We start from the raw sequence: 21344 nt of genomic DNA, 5'->3' as shown, positions 1-21344 counted from the left end.
CCAACCGCTTTCTTCCCCTCCCAATCCAGCCCTGACCTTTATCCCATCCTCATCCAAACCCACCATCATCCCCTCCACATCCATACCCCACTTTCTTCGCCCTCCCCATCCACCCCCACCTTATTCCTCTGCCCATCCATTCCCTACCTACTTCCACTCGCCTTCAACAAACCGCATTCACCTCTCCATCCACCCCCACCTTTTTACCCTCCCCATCCACACCCTTCTACCCTACCCATCCACCCCCCTCCTTCTCCCCTTGCCTTCATCCCCTCCCCATCCACTCCTCATCTTTATCCCCTCCCCATCCACACCTCACCTTCTTCCCTCCCCATCTCTCGCCTTCTTCGCCGCTCATCGTTATCCACTGCTCATCCACCCCCAAACTTCTTCCACCCCATCCAGTCCCCACCTTCTTCCCCTCCTCATCCACCCCACACCTTCTTCCCCTCCCCATCCACCCCCCACCTTCTTCCCCTCCCCATCCACCCCCCACCTTCTTCCCCTCCCCATCCACCCCCCACCTTCTTCCCCTCCCCATCCACCCCCCACCTTCTTCCCCTCCCCATTCACCCCCGACCTTCTTCCCCTCCCCATCCACCCCTGCCTGCTTCCCCTCCCCATCCAATCCCTGCCTGCTTCCCCTCCCCATCCACCCTTGCCTTCTTCCCTTCCCCATCCACACCCCCGCATTCTTCTCCTCCCAATCCAACCTCCGTCTTCTTCCCTTCCTATCCACCCCCTGCCTTCATCTCCTTCCGTATACACACCCACCTTCTTCCCCTCCCCATCCACCCCCCACCTTCTTCCCCTCCCCATCCACCCCTGCCTGCTTCCCCTCCCCATCCAATCCCTGCCTGCTTCCCCTCCCCATCCACCCTTGCCTTCTTCCCTTCCCCATCCACACCCCTGCATTCTTCTCCTCCCAATCCAACCTCCGTCTTCTTCCCTTCCTATCCACCCCCTGCCTTCATCTCCTTCCGTATACACACCCACCTTCTTCCCCTTCCCATCCACCCACGCCTTATTCCTCTCCCCATCCATCCCCTACCTACTTCTACTCCCCTTCAACCACCCGCATTCACCTCTCCATCCACCCCCACCTTCTTCCACTCCCCATCTACACCTTTCTACCTTCCCCATCCACCCCCACCTTCTTCCCCCCCCATCTACACCTTTCTACCTTCCCCATCCACCCCCTCCTTCTTCTCCCCTCGCCTTCATCCCCTCCCCATCCACCCCCCATCTTCATCCCCGCCCCATCCACCCCTCGCCTACTTCCCTCCCCATCCCCCATCTTCTTCGCTGCTCCATTGCCCATCCACGCACTAATTTCTTCCACCCCATCCAGTCCCCACATTCTTCCCCTCCCCATTAATCCCTCACCTTCTTCCCCTCCCCATCCACCCCCTGCCTTCTTCCCCTCCCCATCCACCCCCTGCCTTCTTCCCCTCCCCATCCAATCCCTGCCTGCTTCCCCTCCCCATCCACCCTTGCCTTCTTCCCTTCCCCATCCACACCCCCGCATTCTTCTCCTCCCAATCCAACCTCCGTCTTCTTCCCTTCCTATCCACCCCCTGCCTTCATCTCCTTCCGTATACACACCCACCTTCTTCCCCTCCCCATCCACCCCCCACCTTCTTCCCCTCCCCATCCACCCCTGCCTGCTTCCCCTCCCCATCCAATCCCTGCCTGCTTCCCCTCCCCATCCACCCTTGCCTTCTTCCCTTCCCCATCCACACCCCTGCATTCTTCTCCTCCCAATCCAACCTCCGTCTTCTTCCCTTCCTATCCACCCCCTGCCTTCATCTCCTTCCGTATACACACCCACCTTCTTCCCCTTCCCATCCACCCACGCCTTATTCCTCTCCCCATCCATCCCCTACCTACTTCTACTCCCCTTCAACCACCCGCATTCACCTCTCCATCCACCCCCACCTTCTTCCACTCCCCATCTACACCTTTCTACCTTCCCCATCCACCCCCACCTTCTTCCCCCCCCATCTACACCTTTCTACCTTCCCCATCCACCCCCTCCTTCTTCTCCCCTCGCCTTCATCCCCTCCCCATCCACCCCCCATCTTCATCCCCTCCCCATCCACCCCTCGCCTACTTCCCTCCCCATCCCCCATCTTCTTCGCTGCTCCATTGCCCATCCACGCACTAATTTCTTCCACCCCATCCAGTCCCCACATTCTTCCCCTCCCCATTAATCCCTCACCTTCTTCCCCTCCCCATCCACCCCCTGCCTTCTTCCCCTCCCCATCCACCCCCTGCCTTCTTCCCCTCCCCATCCACCCCCTGCCTTCTTCCCCTCCCCATCCACCCCCTGCCTTCTTCCCCTCCCCATCCAACACCCCATCTTCTTCCCTCCCTATCCACCCCCGGCCTTCTCCTTCCGTATCCACACCCAACTTCTTCCCCTTCCCATTCAAACCCCATCCACAAGCCGCCTTCTTCACTTCCCACCGTATTCCCCTCCTTATTCACCACCCTCCTTCTTCCCCCCAGCTTCGTCCCCTCCCAATCAACCTCCCACCTTCGTCCCGTCCTCCATCCACTCCCAGCATTCTTCCCATTCCCCTATCCACCTCCCACCATCTTCTCCTCACCCATTTACCCCCCCACCTTCATCCCCTACCTTCTTCCCCCCCAATCCACTCCCTGCCTTCTTCCCCTCAACATCCTCCCCCCACCTTCTTCCATTCCCCATCACCCCCGCCTTCTTACCCGATCCACCCCTGCCTTATTCCCCTTCCCATCCATCCCGCACCTTCCCCTCACCATCCACCCCCACCTACTTTCCCTCCCCCTCCCCATCCACCCACCTTCTTCACCTCCCCAACCACTCCCGACCTTCTTCCCATCCCCAACCACTCCCCGCCTCCTTCCCCTATCCACCCCCGCCTTCTTCCCCTTCCCATCCATCCCGCACCTTCTTCCCTTCACCATCCCACCCCACCTACTTTCCTTCCCCCTTCTTCTCCACTCACCTTTGTCCCTTGCTCATCCACCCCCTAACCTTCCGCTTCCCATCCAGCCCCCAACATCATCCCCTCACCCATTAACCCGCCCTACCTTCATCCCCTACCTTCTTCCCCTCCCTATCCACCCCCTGCCTTCTTCCCCTCCCCATCCTCCCCCCACCTTCTTCCACTTCCCATCCACCCCGCATTCTTCTCCTCCCCATCCAATCCCCATCTTCTACCCTCCCTATCCACCCCCGCCTTCTTCTCCCTTCACCTTAGTCTCTTTCCATCCAGACCCCACTAATTTTCATCCCCTTCCCCTCCCCATCCAACCCACGTCTTCTTCCTTCCCCATCCACCGCCCGCCTTCTTCTCCTTCCATATCCACACCCCACCTTCAACCCCTTCACATCCAAACCCCATCCACAAGCCGCCTTCTTCCCTCCCCACCGTATTCCCCTCCTTATTCACCACCCTCCTTCTTCCCCCCACCTTCTTCCCCTCCCCATCAACCTCCCACCTTCGTCCCCGTATTCCCCTGCTTATTCACCACCCGTCTTCTTCCCCCCACCTACTTCCCCTCCCCATCCACTCCTCACCTTCTTCACTCCCCATCCCCCCGCCTTCTTCTCCACTCACCTTTGTCCCTTGCTCATCCACCCCCTAACCTTCCGCTTCCCATCCAGCCCCCACCATCATCCCCTCACCCATTAACCCCCCCCCCACCTTCATCCCCTACCTTCTTCCCTTGCCTATCCACCCCTGCCTTCTTCCCCTCCCCATCCTCCCCTCACCTTCTTCCACTTCCCATCCACCCCGCATTCTTCTCCTCCCCATCCAATCCCCATCTTCTCCCCTCCCTATCCACCCCCGCCTTCTTCTCCCTTCACCTTAGTCTCTTTCCATCCAGACCCCACTAATTTTCCTCCCCTTCCCCTCCCCATCCAACCCCCGTCTTCTTCCTTCCCTATCCACCTCCCGCCTTCTTCTCCTTCCATATCCACACCCCACCTTCAACCCCTTCCCATCCAAACCCCATCCACAAGCCGCCTTCTTCCCTTCCCACTGTATTCCCCTCCTTATTCACCACCTGCCTTCTTCCCCCCACCTTCTTCCCTTCCCCATCAACCTCCCACCTTCGTCCCCTCCTCCATCCACTCCGGGCATTCTTCCCATTCCCCCATCCATCTCCCACCATCTTCTCCTCACCAATTCACCCCCCCCCCACTTTCATCCCCTACCTTCTTCCCCCTATCCACCTCTGCATTCTTCCCCTCCCCATCCTCCCCGGCCTTCTTCCCCTCCCCATCCACTCCCTGTCTTCTTCCCCTCCCATCCACCCCTGCCTTCTTCGCCTCCCCATCCACCACCATCTTCTTGCCTCCCCATCCACCACCATCTTCTTCCCTCCCCATCCACCACCATCTTCTTCCCTCCCCATCCACCACCATCTTCTTCCCTCCCCATCCACTCCCCGCATTCTTCTCCCCTCACTTCCATCCCCTGCCCATCCACCCCTACCTGCTTCCCCTCCCCAACCACTCCCCGCCTTCTTACCCGATCCACCCCTGCCTTATTCCCCTTCCATTCCATCCCGCACCTTCTTCCCCTCACCATCCACCCCCACCTACTTTCCCTCCCCCTCCTCATCCACCCACCTTCTTCACCTCCCCAACCACTCCCGACCTTCTTCCATTCCCCATCACCCCCGCCTTCTTACCCGATCCACCCCTGCCTTATTCCCCTTCCCATCCATCCCGCACCTTCTTCCCCTCACCATCCACCCCCACCTACTTTCCCTCCCCCTCCCCATCCACCCACCTTCTTCACCTCCCCAACCACTCCCGACCTTCTTCCCATCCCCAACCACTCCCCGCCTCCTTCCCCTATCCACCCCCGCCTTCTTCCCCTTCCCATCCATCCCGCACCTTCTTCCCCTCACCATCCCACCCCACCTACTTTCCTTCCCCTTTCTTCTCCACTCACCTTTGTCCCTTGCTCATCCACGCCCTAACCTTCCGCTTCCCATCCAGCCCCCAACATCATCCCCTCACCCATTAACCCCCCAACCTTCATCCCCTACCTTCTTCCCCTCCCTATCCACCCCCTGCCTTCTTCCCCTCCCCATCCTCCCCCCACCTTCTTCCACTTCCCATCCACCCCGCATTCTTCTCCTCCCCATCCAATCCCCATCTTCTACCCTCCCTATCCACCCCCGCCTTCTTCTCCCTTCACCTTAGTCTCTTTCCATCCAGACCCCACTAATTTTCATCCCCTTCCCCTCCCCATCCAACCCACGTCTTCTTCCTTCCCCATCCACCGCCCGCCTTCTTCTCCTTCCATATCCACACCCCACCTTCAACCCCTTCCCATCCAAACCCCATCCACAAGCCGCCTTCTTCCCTCCCCACCGTATTCCCCTCCTTATTCACCACCCTCCTTCTTCCCCCCACCTTCTTCCCCTCCCCATCAACCTCCCACCTTCGTCCCCGTATTCCCCTGCTTATTCACCACCCGTCTTCTTCCCCCGCCTTCTTCCCCCCACCTACTTCCCCTCCCCATCCACTCCTCACCTTCTTCACTCCCCATCCCCCCGCCTTCTTCTCCACTCACCTTTGTCCCTTGCTCATCCACCCCCTAACCTTCCGCTTCCCATCCAGCCCCCACCATCATCCCCTCACCCATTAACCCCCCCCACCTTCATCCCCTACCTTCTTCCCTTGCCTATCCACCCCTGCCTTCTTCCCCTCCCCATCCTCCCCTCACCTTCTTCCACTTCCCATCCATCCCGCATTCTTCTCCTCCCTGTTATATAGAGAATTTAGGTTAAAAAGACTTAAGTTAAAATGTGATGATTAATCATAAACAGGGAAGCCAGAACGGACAGAGAGTTTACTAGCAGTCAAGGACAGAAGGATCTGCTGAATATGTTTTTTTAAACCTATCTTTTCATGGTCATAGTGAGAGACATGCAGGAGACAAAGGATTGATAAGAAGTGTGAGAAACAGAATTTAGTGAATGTAGAGTTCACAGTGTACATAACGAACGTGATAATTAATAATGCAGTTATACTTAGAATGTTTTTGTAATACTAACCAATTAAAACAGTATTAATAAGAAGGGGAAGGGCAAATAATAAGGGTATAAAAATCAATGCACTGTATGTATCGGGGCTTAACTGGTGAGAAACCAGTTGAGTCCAACTCTGCAGACTTGTAAATAAAGCTTGTCGTGTCATCAGTTTTAAAGAGACTCATGTGTGAGAAGTTTTATTTCTGACAAATGGGGGCTCGTCCGGGATCTACACTCCGGCCGTGAGGGGAGGCGAGAAGAGGGACATCGGAGGCGGTGCACCCCGCTGAGTTCAGCGGCTCCTAGTCCCTTGCTCGTCGCTTCGGGCAGCTTGAGCGAGTGGTATCCGGACAGGGTGACACGACAAGACGGAGAGGAAAAGGGTGACGGTTCAATCCCCGGGAAGACACCGGTAAGTGACGACTTACGATCGTGGTGTGGGGATTGGGTAACAGGTGTAACGGGATACACCTGTTTGGATAAAAACCTAACGGAATAGATTAAGTATAGATCTTTTGTCGTGGTGTGAGGACCCTGTCGCGGGACTCTAGGATAGACCCCAGGGAAACCTCAGCGGTAACCGAAGGAGGGACAGCACCTCCGACGAAGTGCCGAGAAGAGAGGGGTCAACCCCAGGAAAACCTCAGCGGTAACCGAAGGAGGGACAGCACCTCCGACGAGGCGTCTGAGAAGAAGGGAGTCGGGTCCAGAACGAGAGGGTCCTCAGCAACGATAAACAGATCTAGGTGGGAAAATGGGAGGATCAAAATCTAAGGGCTCGTCTGAAAATTCAGGACAATTCCTGGGAGTACCCCTTGACAGCCCTTTGGGGAGAATGTTTGAAAATTGGGATAGTAAAAGATATCGGGACAAAAACAAGAAAAAGATGGTCCAATATTGTCTCCTTTGGTCAAAACAACCTATTAAAGGTTCCTCGGTCTGGTGGCCGAAATTTGGATCTGATGAGGATTGGGTTAGACAAGCATTAAACATATATGTAAATTCGAGACCAAAGGTGAATCAAGAAGAGTCAGCATATGCATTTTGTTGGGTTCCCTGGCCAGGATCCTTAACAGAATGTTTTAAATTGAGGGTAGCAGGAGAAAAGAAATGGGAACCTCTGGACAACCTTCCCCCTCCTTATATTCCCCCGGTGCCTACTGCGCCCGAGGAAAGCTTATTACCGGAGGGGAAAGGTGATGAATCTGATTGCCCCGAAGGGGGCCGGGAAAAAAAGGATGAATTAAGGGAGTCGGACCCTAAACTTCCACCGGTAAACTGACCCTGGACAAGATCCCAGACTGGTCCAGGACCATCAAAGTTTTCAATAAACCTAAATCCCCTGAGAGAAGTTCCTATGGGAGGACCGGGAGGGGGAACGGGATATGTGAATGTTCCCCTAACTAGTACAGAGGTGCGGGGATTTAAGAAAGAAATGAAAAAGTTATTGGAAGATCCTATAAGACTGGCTGAACAGCTTGACCAATTCTTGGGACCAAACACATATACGTGGGAAGAGATGCAGGCAATAATGGGAACATTATTTTCACCCCAGGAGAGGCAGATGATTCGACGGGCTGCCCTCCTCATGAACAACCTGGGGACCCTAGACCCCATGAACAAAAATATCCCTTAAATGAACCCAGGTGGGACAAACGAACACCCGAGGGATTGGCAAGTATGAGACAATATAGAGAGTGGACAATTAAAGGGATACGGGAGGCTGTGCCAAAGGGTCACAATTTTACCAAGGCATTTGGGAACCACCAGGGGAAAGACGAGTCCCCTACTGATTTTTTGGAGAGGGTGAGAAAGAATGTTCAACAGTATGCTGGTGTGGACCCTAGTACACCAATGGGTGAACAGCTTATTCGAATTGAATTTGTTTCCAAATCATGGCAAGACATTAGAAAGAAACTAGAAAAGGAGGAGGACTGGAGTGAAAAACCCCTAAGTGAACTGTTAAAAAAGGCACAAAAAGTATATGTGCAGAGAGAAGAAGAAGATCAAAAGAAGGCGACAAAGGTTATGGTACAGACTATCCGACAGATGAATGCTGAATCCAGAGGGGAAAGAAAACAAAACCTTCCTCTAAACAATCCAAGATATCCAAGAGAGGGAAGACCCCGGAGGTTCGTTAAGTGCTATTACTGCAATGAGGAAGGACACTTTAAGAGGGAATGCCCCCGATACAAGAGGGAATTGCGTGCCCTCGAACTTATGGAAAAAGATTAGGGGTGTCAGGGGTTCCAAATGTTAGGGACCAAATATAAGAGGGAACCCCTGGTAAAACTAAAAATTGGTCCCAAGGGAGAAGAGGTGGTGTTTATGGTGGACACAGGAGCGGAACGAAGTAGTGTAATAACTGTGCCAATCGGAACTGAGCCTATAAAAAGTAATTTGACAATTTCTGGGATAGAAGGGGCTCCCAGAATGGTATCAATAATTCCCCAAGTAACAGTGAAACTGGAAGAAAGAGAAGGGGTACAAGACCTCTTGTTATTACCTTTGGCTGGATTTAACCTCCTAGGAAGGGACTTACAGGCTCTCCTAGGTTTGGGTGCTCTCCCTGTGGACGGAGAAGTGCGAGTCGACCTCTGCGCTTTAAAGGAAGAGGATGAACGGCAGATTGACGAGAGAGTCTGGTATAAGGAGGGAAATCGAGGAGGTCTGGACATCCCACCTTTACATGTCACATTAATACCAGGTCATCAGTCGGTAAGGAAACGTCAGTATCCTATTTCTTTGGAAGGGAGAAAAGGGCTACAGCCGGTAATTGAGACTTTAATACGAGACGGACTATTAGAAGAATGCATGTCACCTTATAACACCCCTATACTCCCAGTAAAAAAGTCAGATTGATCCTATCGCCTAATTCAGGATCTAAGAAGTTTGAATGCTATTGTTCAGACCCGCCACCCAGTGGTGCCTAATCCCTATACTATTATGAGTCGGATTCCCCCAGACCATGAGTGGTTTAGTGTTATCGACTTGAAGGATGCCTTCTGGACGTGTCCATTAGAAGAGGAAAGTAGAGATATGTTTGCGTTTGAATGGGAAAATCCATGGACAGGTAGACGGAGACAGTTTCGGTGGACTGTATTGCCCCAAGGGTTCACTGAATCTCCAAACCTGTTTGGACAAATGCTAGAACAAATCCTGATGGACTATCCACAATCTGATGATTCCCAACTAATGCAGTATGTGGATGATTTACTATTATCAGGACCCAAGGAACAAGAAATGAGGGGAGAGACCATTAGACTCTTGAATTATCTGGGGAAAAAGGGTCTACGGGTGTCCAGGAACAAGTTACAGTTTGTTGAGAAAACTGTGATATATCTGGGACACCAGATAAGTAAAGGACAGAAACGGATTACCCCTGAACGAATTGCGGGAATCACTAGAATGCCTTTACCCCGTAATAAGAAGGAAATAAGACAATTCCTGGGACTCGTAGGATACTGTAGGTTATGGATAGAGGACTACTCAGCTTTGGTGAAGTTTATGTATGATAAACTGACAAATGAAAATGACTATCCATTGAAATGGACCCAGGAGGAGGAGGGATGGTTCGAGGACTTGAAACATCGCCTAACACGAGCCCCAGTACTCACTCTGCCCTCTTTAAAACAGCCCTTCCAGCTATTTGTCACCCATAACCAAGGAACAGCTGTGGGAGTTTTAACACAGGAAAAAGGCGGTCAGCGACACCCAGTGGCTTTCCTTTCCAAAATGATGGACCCAGTGTCTCGCGGATGGCCGACGTGTATCCAGGGAGTAGCGGCTGCTGCTCTGTTGGTAGAGGAAGCACGTAAACTTACTTTTGGAGGAAAGATGACTGTGTACACCTCCCATTCTGTGAGTGTTTTATTAACACAAAGTGCCCATCGATGGCTGACTGATTCTCGCATATTAAAGTATGAAACCATTTTAATGGTTGGAGAAGATTTACAGTTTGCAAAAATTAATAGCGGCAACCCAGCTCAGTTTTTATACGGCAGTGAAACAGAGAAAGAGGTGGAGCATGACTGTGTCGAGTTGACAGATCTTCAGACCAAGACCCGAGAAGACCTTTGCGATACTCCGCTGGGAGAAGGATATGAATTCTACATTGACGGCTCCGCCAGATGTGTTGACGGAATGAGAAGAAATGGGTATGCTATAATAGAAGGAAATACTTGGAAAGTAGTAGAATCCACGAGACTACCCGGAAGCTGGTCAGCACAATCCTGTGAACTATATGCCTTGCAGAGAGCCCTCAGAATACTGGCAAAGAAAATTGGAACGATTTACACTGATTCCAAATACGCATACGGGGTAGTGCATACCTTTGGTAAGATCTGGAAGGAGCGTGGTCTAATTACATCAAGAGGAAAGGAATTGGCACACGAACAGATGATTACTCTGACTTTAGAAGCCTTAACATTACCCCAAGAAATAGCAGTGGTCTACATACCAAGCCATCAAAGGGGACATAACCCGACAGCAATTGGAAACAGACTGGCTGATGAAGAAGCCAAAAGAGCAGCCATGCAACAAGAAGTCCGTTTGCTGACTTTAATCCCAATAAGGCAAGGCAAAAAGACAGCTCCCATTTTCACTGCTAAGGAAGAAAAGAACATGGATCAGCTGGGCGCAAGCCAGTTACCTGATGGAACATGGAAAACACCAGATGGAAGAATGGTTCTAAATAAAGAAATAACTCGCAATATTTTAAAACACCTGCATCATCAGAGCCACTGGGGCACCCAAGCCTTATGTGACACAGTGCTTCGAGAATATGTGTGTAAGGGAATCTACACCTTGGCCCAACAAGAGGTGCAAAATTGTTACCTATGCACAAAAATTAATAAGAAGATAATGAGGACAGGGACCATGGGAGGTCAACCATTAGCCATACGCCCTTTTCAACGTATCCAGATCGACTTCACAGAGTTACCTCAAGTTCAAAGATGGAAATATCTGTTGGTGATAATAGATCACTTTACCCGATGGGTAGAAGCCTTCCCAACAATAAATACTACAGCCTCTACAGTAGCTCGCCTCCTCCTAGAGCAGATAATCCCCAGATATGGTATAATGGATTCTATAGACTCAGACAGGGGTCCACATTTTTCTTCAAAAATCCAGCAATTGATTTGTAATGCATTACAGGTCTCTTGGAAATTACATACCCCTTGGCATCCACAAAGCTCAGGGAAGGTTGAACGTATGAATGGAACACTAAAAATCCAATTGACAAAGTTAATGGTGGAAACTAAAATGCCTTGGATAAAGTGTCTGCCCCTGGCCTTATTGAGAATTCGTACTGCCCCACGAAAAGATGTAGGGCTGTCCCCTTATGAAATGATGTTTGGGCTTCCCTTCTGGAGTACAGTTGAGGGGTGTCCCACCTTGGGGGAAGGGGATATATTTATTAGGAACTATTTACAGGCACTGTCACGCTCTCTTACAGATTTACGAAAGAGAGGACTATTGGCACAAACACCGCCTCTAGACTTTTCTTTACACAAAGTGGAACCAGGAGACTGGATTCTCATCAAGACCTGGAAGACTGAAAAACTCCAGCCCCAGTGGGAAGGTCCATACCAAGTTCTCTTAACTACAGAAGCTGCAGCACGAACAAGAGAGAAGGGGTGGACACACGCATCCAGATTTAAGGGACCTGTAGAGGCGCCTCAGGACCCTGATACGAACTCAGATTGGACTTGTATTCCTGGAGAAAAACCTCTTACCTTACGATTTCGCAAAAAGACTTAATTCACAATGTTATTGTTATGTTCTTTGATTTTTCTTAGTTTGCCTATGTCTTTATCAGGTGTGAAATGTAAGAAATGCAGAGATACAGTGGTCCTGTTTCAGGACCACATTTGGGGAAGAAAGGAAGGTAATTTCATTTCCCATACCTCAGTTCCTGAGAAATGCTGGGCAGAAAATACCACCCAACATCCATATACCCCTTGTGTGGAAAAAGAAGGAAATAATATGGGTCATTATATACAGATTCCTAATACCACTCCTTTCCCTCTTAACGGTTGGAAAGGTGACTCAAGCCCACCATGCCCTGATGGACTCTGGTTTTGCATACACCAACGTACTGTTCCAATGAAAAGTTACACTCCACACTCGAAATTGCCTGTCCCTTTAAGACAGCCGGACTTAGTTCGAGTCCATCCAAATAACCATGTAAGTTTCGGTAATGCAATTGGGGGAGATAACCTTTTTGTAGATCTGGCAACTAAAATTGCAGGAACTTTTAATGTAACCAATTGTTGGGTCTGCGGGGGTCCACGGATGTCAGAACAATGGCCTTGGTGGGGGGAACCCCTCAATTCATTGACCATGATTTTGCGGATTTGGACAACTAACCGAACGAGATCAAGAGAAACCTGGTCTCTCTCTAACGTCCCCTCTGGTTTTTATTGTCTCTCACGAGCCGGCAAATACCCAGTAGGAGAAAGTCCCTGCAAGGCTGTATGGATTCGCATTTTGCCTGGTGTTTTCACTTGGTTTCCTAAACCTCAGACTTGGTTCTTATCCACTGTTTTTAAAACTAATTGCTTACCCCTGTCTAATAGCAGTATTCAGTTTTGGAATTGTACCACTTCCACCATCACAGGACCATACCAATCAAATCCCGTTCTTAAAAGAGTTTGGGAAAGGGGGTATGGAGTATCCCCAAATGGATTATTCTGGGTATGTGGTAATAAAGCTTATACTCGTCTTCCCTCACAGTGGAGTGGAACTTGTTTCCTAGGAATAATCCGCCCAGAATTTTTCCTTCTACCCCACGATCACGGTCATAAATTAGGCGTGAAGGTCTTTGATACATTACATCGTCAACCCCGCTCTACCACGGTACATTTGGGACAATGGAGAGATGATTGGCCTCCAGAACGCATAATTCAATATTATGGTCCCGCTACATGGGCTCAAGATGGATCCAGGGGTTATCGTACTCCTATATATATGTTAAATCGTATAATTCGCTTACAAGCAGTCCTTGAAATTGTTACAAATCAAACAGCTATAGCCCTGCAATTACTTGCATCCCAGCAAGGTCAAATGCGCTCTGCTATATATCAGAACCGTCTAGCCCTAGACTATCTCCTAGCCACGGAAGGAGGTGTATGTGGCAAGCTTAATTTGACTAACTGCTGCTTACAAATTGATGATAATGGAAAAGCCGTTCGTAAAATCGCTGATAATATTCGTACATTGTCCCATGTACCGGTTCAAACCTGGCATCCTTTCCCACAATTTAATTGGATGGACAAATGGTTTGGAGGAACCTGGTGGCGTACCTTCTTGTGGGTCGTCGGAGGTATTTTATTCCTCCTACTTATTTTGCCCTGTATTATTCCCTGTCTACGCAGCCTGGTGATTTCCATGGTCGAACAAGCTATGCAACCAGGGGGAATGGGAGACCCTGTAAGACTTTTATTTCAGCGTGAGATTAATGTATCATAAAACATTTCTCTTCCCTAGCTTAGAATCCCCATTCATATCTATACATATATTCAACACATTTTAAAGAGAGAAAGGGGTGGATTGTTATATAGAGAATTTAGGTTAAAAAGACTTAAGTTAAAATGTGATGATTAATCATAAACAGGGAAGCCAGAACGGACAGAGTGTTTACTAGCAGTCAAGGACAGAAGGATCTGCTGAATATGTTTTTTTAAACCTATCTTTTCATGGTCATAGTGAGAGACATGCAGGAGACAAAGGATTGATAAGAAGTGTGAGAAACAGAATTTAGTGAATGTAGAGTTCACAGTGTACGTAACGAACGTGATAATTAATAATGCAGTTATACTTAGAATGTTTTTGTAATACTAACCAATTAAAACAGTATTAATAAGAAGGGGAAGGGCAAATAATAAGGGTATAAAAATCAATGCACTGTATGTATCGGGGCTTAACTGGTGAGAAACCAGTTGAGTCCAACTCTGCAGACTTGTAAATAAAGCTTGTCGTGTCATCAGTTTTAAAGAGACTCATGTGTGAGAAGTTTTATTTCTGACACTCCCCATCCAATCCCCATCTTCTACCCTCCCTATCCACCCCCGCCTTCTTCTCCCTTCACCTTAGTCTCTTTCCATCCAGACCCCACTAATTTTCCTCCCCTTCCCCTCCCCCTCCCCATCCAACCCCCGTCTTCTTCCTTCCCTATCCACCTCCCGCCTTCTTCTCCTTCCATATCCACACCCCACCTTCAACCCCTTCCCATCCAAACCCCATCCACAAGCCGCCTTCTTCCCTCCCCACCGTATTCCCCTCCTTAATTACCACCATCCTTCTTCCCCCCACCTTCTTCCCCTCCCCATCAACCTCCCACCTTCGTCCCCTCCTCCATCCACTCCTGGCATTCTTCCCATTCCTTATCCACCTCCCACCATCTTCTCCTCACCATTTCACCCCCCCACCTTCATCCCCTACCTTCTTCCCCCCTTATCCACCCCCTGCCTTCTTCCTCTCCCCATCCTCGCCCCACCTTCTTCCACTCCCCATCCACACCCCACCTTCTTCTCCTCCCCATCCAATCCCCATCTTCTACCATCCCTATCCACCCCAGCCTTCTTCTCCCTTCACCTTAGTCTCTTTCCATTCAGATCCCCCTAATTTCCATCCCCTTCCCCTCTCCATCCACCAAACTTCTTCTTCCTTCTTCCCCTCCCTATCCACCCTCTACCTTCAACCCATCCCCATCCAACCCCACCATCATCCCCTCCATATCCACACCCCACTTTCTTAACCTCCCCATCCACAAGCCGCCTTCTTCCCTCCCCACCGTATTCCCCTGCTTATTCACCACCCGTCTTCTTCCCCCACCTTCTTCACCTCCCCATCCACCCCCCACCTTCTTCCCAACCCCCTTCCACCTCCCGCCTTCTTCCCCTCCCCATTCACCCCCAACTTCATCCCTTCCTCCATCCACTCCTCACCTTCTTCCCCTCCCCTCAACACTCATCTTCTCTGCGCTTTCAGGCACGAGTGCGCTCTTGTCCCCCGAATACGGCTCCACGGACCCGGTGCCACCTTCTTGCTTTTCGCTGCGTCGCGTCGAGTCCGTTGCCGGCCTCCCCCGTGACGAGAAGCAGCAGGCGCGAGCGCGGGTCGAATCTCGGCCAATGGCATGTGGCGGCTTTCAAATCCGAGGCAGGGGGCGGGGCGGATGCAGCCAATCAGCTTGAAGGGGGCGGAAGGCTCTGTTTCCCCGCCTCCTGGGCCCCAGGAACGTCGAGCGCCCGCACGTTCCCCGCTGCCCCTCGGCGCTCGAGCATCTGGAAGAGAATCCTTCACCGTTGGGCCTGTTCACCGCCAGCTGGGAAGGTAACACCCATCACTGGGCCCCCTTCACCTCCACAGCGGGCAGTGGGTTGGGGTGGGGCCGAACAATTTCCCAGACGGTCAGAGGCAGACCCGTCTCCCAAGGCCGTTCCCGCTGCTGGAGCTGACTTGAGCTGGGTTAAGGAGCTGGAAGCTGGGGATTGAAGGGGCCGCTGTAACCTGCTGCTCACTCAGTCCACTGGCAGGTGGTGGGCGGTCAGAGGGATGGGGTTCCACCAGGGTCTGGGGGAGGAATCACCAGGAAATGTCAAGTTCCAGGGGCCTGGAAATTAGGCAAAGACCCCCACCTGGTGAGATTGGTCAAGCAAACTCTTGGGGGGAAAAGTCACCTATTAGGGAATTGAGCTCGGCTGTTCTCATGAGCTTGTCTTTTTAATGTTGGAGAATAATCACAGCATTAAACCCCATGGCCACATTGCAAAGCATCATTTTCAAGCTGCAGGCCACTTCAGAACTTCGTGAAGGACATTCAAATGCCTTCCAAAATCCAGAGAAACCCCAACGTCAGCAGATGCCGTGATTGTAGGAAAAACACACTGACATTCAGGATCTCAGCTGGCCTTTTCAGATCCCTTGAAGGAATAGGCAGAATGAACCAGAAGTGGGAAATGGCAGGATTCAAACAATGCTGGCTGGGGGAGGAATCCAGACCAACAAAGGGGTTCATTTGTTTATTGATAGAGCACATTTAAAACAATTCAATTTGACCAAAGTGCCGTACAGATCAAAAAGACATCACAACTAGGCAACTATTTAAAATACAGAACAAAATGAATACGAGGTTAAAACACGGGTAACAATTAGGCGTATGAGGAGGAATCAAAATGCTAATGAATAAAAGTACATCTTCAATCTAGATATAAAAAAGTCAATAGAAGGGGAAATGTTGTTCCACAGTTTGGGGGCTGAAATAGCAAAGGCGTAATCTCTGAGTATACAGTTTGAGCGAGGAACAGCCAAGCGTCCCAAGTTTGTCGACCTGAGGGGTCTTGAAGTGGAATAAGGAATTAGAAGATCTGTGATATGAGGGGCTAGCCTATTAAGGCCTTTATAGACAAACAGGAGAATGTTAAAATCAATTCTGAGCCATACTGGCAGCCAATGAAGGAGGCCAGAATAGGAGTGATATTGTCCCTCTTGGCACCTGTCAAGAGCCTGGCTATAGCATTCTGTACCAGTTGCAGACGGGATAATGAAAACTAACTAATTCCAGTATATAGAGAGTTAGAATAGTTTAAACAGGAGAATATAAAGGCATGGATAACTTCCTCAAGATCTTTAAATATTAGGAATAATTTGATTTTAGCAATAGTGCAAAGATGGAAAAAGCTATGTTTTACTACTGCATTAACTTGTTTGTTGAACTTGAAGGCGGAATCATCTATCACACCAAGAGATTTAAAGTGGGGATTAAGGGTGGATGTTACCAAGACTTGGAGATAATTTTGGTAGAATTCGGGAAAACCAAATAGGATAACCTCAAATTTGCCCTCATTTAGCTGTAAGATGTTTTGAGCCATCCAACACTTTATGTCCTCTATACAGTTAGTGAGGCTGACTACATTTGATTGGTCATTAGGTTTCAAGGGGAGATAGACCTGAGTATCATCGGTTTTGTGGAAAGAGATGCTGTGATTTTGAATGATATGACTGAACGGAATGGGGCCTAGAATAGACACTTGTGGGTTAGGGTTAGGTTACCCTGCAGGAAAGGGTAACTGAAGAAGACAAAAATTTGCCCATATTAACTGAGAAAGATATGATTTAAACCAGTTCAAAGCCGTGCTATTGACACCGCGTGTCTGGATGAATAAAGCTCTCAGTGCTCCTGCTATCAAAAAGGCATTTAGTTACCTGGTCATTGATGGAGATGTCCATCATGGAGTGGGTGAGTGGTGAGGGCTGTTTTGGTCCAGCACCATTGAGGCCAATATAGGTGACACTTCCCAGCTTCTAATATTTCCCAATCTCAAAACATGTCACCTTCCAAGAGAAGTAAGCTTCGATATTCCAAATTGTATCTTATTCATCCAAATAAATCAAACTTCGTAATTGTAGCTGTAAATAGCTTTAATTTGTCGTTGATAAAAGCGAATAAATATTTTCATAGCTTCGCACTTCATAACGATGAGTAAAATAAAGCAGATTGTAAATTATAACAATACTCAATTTCAAACAAGTATAACTGAATTAAAATGATAATAAATGATTAATAATGAATAATAATAATAATGATGATAAATTCAAAGTTTCTCGAGAGCTCATGTCTCTTCCATGGTCATTCCAAAACTGAGAAGAGAACTCCAAGTCTGCTCGGATATTATAACATATGACATCATGGTAACTATGCTAACTCTATAAAAACAATTAATCCTTAAAGTGAAAGTACAAGAAACAAACATAAATCATAAACACAAGGTTTTAACTTCTACAGCCAAGGTCGATCTGTGGTCCGATCTGTGCTGAGGGTCCATTTGGGAGATGATGGCAGTGCCCATGTGGTGGTGTGAGTCTTCCCGGAGGTTGGCAACTTCCATGATGGCAGCCCCCAAGTTGCAGGGTGGTCATCCCCGGAAGATTCTGGCATCCAAAATGACAGCTTCCATGGCAAACATGTGGTGGTGCTGGGGCTAGAGGGCTGTGATCGGCATACTCTTGTATAGTGGCACTTGGAGCATATCACGTCTCTCACCCGGCTGCATTTTTGGGGGTTTTTTGCCTGGCCATACAAGTCTCCTGGGAGACAGCAGCTGTGGTGGGCTCATTAATCAAGTTTAGTACCGGACTGATGGCCTGTAGACCTATGTGCCAGCATGATGACCCCCGTGGGGATCCATTTGCAGAGTACACTTCCATGTTGCGGAAGGCGATCTCCAGTGACTTCACAAGATCGATTGCCCCTTTTAAGTCTAACTTTGCTCGAGTATCCTCTGGAGCACATAGTCAGACCTGATGCCTGCAGCATAGGCATCCCGGATTTTGTCTTTAGTATTTTGGGTGCCGATACTGCCTGGAAGTTGTATGACCGCACAAGTCCCCACAGGGCCCTGAGGAAATCATCGCCAGATTCGTCCGGTCGCTGTCTGCAGGTGCCAGCATATGTCTGGTATATGCTTCATTAACTTTCTCCCTGTATTGAGTATATCCATTGCTTCCAAGCATATGGTGGTGTCCATTATCACTGGGAACACTTGGGGTTTGACCTGGAAGAAGAGAAAATGCAGTCTTTTTACATCGGTGGCCACAATGTCCACTGAGTTTTGGAGGAAGATCATGAAACAGTATAGCCAGAGCAAAGCTATCTGAGGCATCAGGAGACTATGGATCAATCTCTACCTTGTCAGGTTTCAGGAGTTGGTCCATTATTAGCAAAATAATAGTGAATAAAATTGATGCACAGTAAATAACTCGAGAGGCTGAGATTGAGTCACTGATCTACAGGTTTTTATTCACAATGGACAAGGACCTCATCCTATGCCATGACTTGGGCTTTCTAGGGAAGGGTCAAGGTGTTGGAGGCTTTATACAAAGCAAAAAAAAAGGAAGACCACAGGTACAATCACAGATGGTGTGAAACCGGGTTATCAGGAATACAGCAGTTCACTACTCACTGCTTTATTCTCCTGACTGCTTATGACAGGAGAGACATCACGACAGTGCCGACCTCCAATAGGACAGCATTCATGCCATTGCTCATCATTTTCTGCCATATAGGTAGTTGCATGGGAGGAAAGTCATTGACCCTTGTGGGGTCTGCGTGGTCGCCGTGTTTATCGGACATTTTGTGTAGTGGGTCGTGTCCCAGTTAGCAGGCTGTACCATATAAAGCTTTAATCCAATTTGCAAATATTGGTCCTAATCCAAATATATCGTACTTTAAATAAACTTGTACATTTCTCATTACCATCCTTTTCCTGCCTCGATGAAATATACTCATGCAGAGTGACATGCAAATATTCACTGAACATTTGCTAAATTTCTGCCATTCATTTCCCCAAGTACATCTGGCTCCAATTTATGCTCCTGTTAATGTCCCATTGTGTACATTAGTTTCCTTAAAGAATCACCTGGATAATCACATGGATTTTGGGTGTGGGACTAATACAGACAACTGGGAGGGCACATTGTTTGGCGTGGACAAGCTGGACCTGTGGGCCTGCTTCCATCTTGTATGACTCCATAATTCCAATGCATGGGATAATTTCATAAATTTCAGCAACTTGACAGTCTCTCTAGTTTTTAACACCAACATAATTCATTCGTATTCTTCTTCGAGACCCCAGTTAATAAATGACCACCTTTTGTAGCACTCATCAGAATAAGAATGTGTTGTCTTGAACAAGTCATGAAATTTGGAGTATTTATATTATAACTATCTTACAAGATTACTATTAATAAATAAATGTAAATAGTAGTGCATGAAAAGTAAGGCAGTGTCCTTAGTTCAATGATTATTCAGGAATCTGATGGCAGTGGGGAAGAAACTCTCCTTGGGTGTAGGCTCCTGTACCTTTTTTCTAATGGAGGCATGGCCTGGGTCTTTGAAGATAGAGGCTACTTTTTTAAGACACCATCTCGATGGAATGAGTCTGGTGCCTGTGATGTCGCAAACTGAGTTAACAACCTTCTGGAATTTATTCTTGTCCAGAGAGTTGGTGCTTCTGTACCAGGCAGTGATGCCAGAATGATCCCCACAGTCAACTTATAGAAGTTTTAGAGAGTTTCGATGACATACCGAATCTCCTCAGGCACCTTACAAAGCTGGCGAGCCTTCTTTGTGATTGCATCAATGTGGAGGCTTCAGGCCAAATCCTTAGAGATGTTGACTCACAAGAATTTAAAGTTCTTGACCCTCTTCACTACTGAGCCCTCGATGAGGTCTGTCTCATGTTCCCCTGACTTCCTTCTAAAGTCCACATTGATCTCCTTGGCTTTGCTAACATTGATTGCAAGGTGGTTATTACACCATTCAGTGAACTGATTCATTCCCCTCCTATACACTTCCTCATTGCCATTTGTAATTCTGCCAACAACTGTGGTGTCATCAGAAAACTTGTAGATAGCATTGGAATTGTGGCTGGCCACACAGTCATGGGTGTATAATGAGTAGAGCAGTGGGCTAAGCATGTATCCTTGGGGTGTGCTGGTGTTGATAATCAGTGAGGAGGAGACGTTGTTTCCAATTTATACTGACTGATCTTCTGATGAAAAAGTCAAGGATCCAGTTGCAGAGTGGGGTACAAAGGCCTAGAATTTGTAGCTTCTTGACCAGCACTGAGGAAATAATGGTATTGAAGGCTGAGCTGTTGTTGAATTTTTTGAGGTAATCCAGAGCTGAGCAGAAAGCCAGCGATATTGCATCTGCTGTGGACCGATTGTGATGACAGGCAAATTGCGGTTGGTCCAGATCTTTTCTTCGGTACGTGTTAATTCTGGCCATGACCAGCCTCTCAAAGGATTTTATCACTGTAGATGTTAGGTCTACTGGACGGTAGTCATTGAGGCGGCTCACACTATTCTTCTTGGGTTCCAGGATGATTGATGCCCTTTTGAAGCAGCAATGAGACGTTGACTGCAGCAATGAGAAGTTGAAAATGTCCATGAACACTCTGGCTAGTTAGTCAGCACACATTTTCAGTACCCTACCAGCTATGCCATCAGGGCTTGACATCTTGCGAGGTTTAACCTTCTTGAATGATGCTCTGATGCCACTCTCAGAGACAGATATTACAGGGTACTTAGCTTTTTCAGGGATTCTAGTTGGCACTGTTGGTTCTTCTCAAAGTGGGCATAGAAGGTGCTCCTAATCTGATTACTAGAATGGCTCATTATTTCTCACCCTTACACCGAGTGATGATAAGAACTTCCTGCTGGAATGAGTGGGCACACCACTTGCCAGTCTGTTGGCTCCCTAGCACATAATATATCAACTCCTTTTCTGCTGT

General features: G+C 48.9%; 1 protein-coding gene and 1 long non-coding RNA gene across 13 annotated transcripts in view; one reads left to right on the top strand and one right to left on the bottom strand.

Annotated features, from left to right (window-relative positions):
- LOC138759088 (uncharacterized) overlaps positions 1-15197 on the bottom strand; it is a 169420-nt gene extending 154223 nt beyond the window's left edge. For both annotated transcript variants that reach the window (XR_011354633.1, XR_011354634.1), the window contains exon 1: positions 14994-15197. This is a non-coding gene — a long non-coding RNA (uncharacterized lncRNA). The remainder of the gene's footprint in view (positions 1-14993) is intronic.
- Positions 15198-15208: 11 nt separating this feature from the next.
- LOC138759087 (sodium/myo-inositol cotransporter 2-like) overlaps positions 15209-21344 on the top strand; it is a 251059-nt gene continuing 244923 nt past the window's right edge. For all 11 annotated transcript variants that reach the window (XR_011354632.1, XM_069928979.1, XM_069928981.1 and 8 more), the window contains exon 1: positions 15209-15381. Coding sequence is in view for 10 of the 11 variants with exons in the window: in XM_069928979.1 (XP_069785080.1) it covers positions 15224-15381 (158 nt within the window). In the remaining variant the exon portion in view is untranslated. The remainder of the gene's footprint in view (positions 15382-21344) is intronic.

Source organism: Narcine bancroftii, chromosome 3 (assembly GCF_036971445.1).
Source record: "Narcine bancroftii isolate sNarBan1 chromosome 3, sNarBan1.hap1, whole genome shotgun sequence".
NCBI classification, from domain to species: Eukaryota; Metazoa; Chordata; class Chondrichthyes; order Torpediniformes; family Narcinidae; genus Narcine; species Narcine bancroftii.
This window is presented reverse-complemented; position numbering and strand designations above follow the sequence as displayed.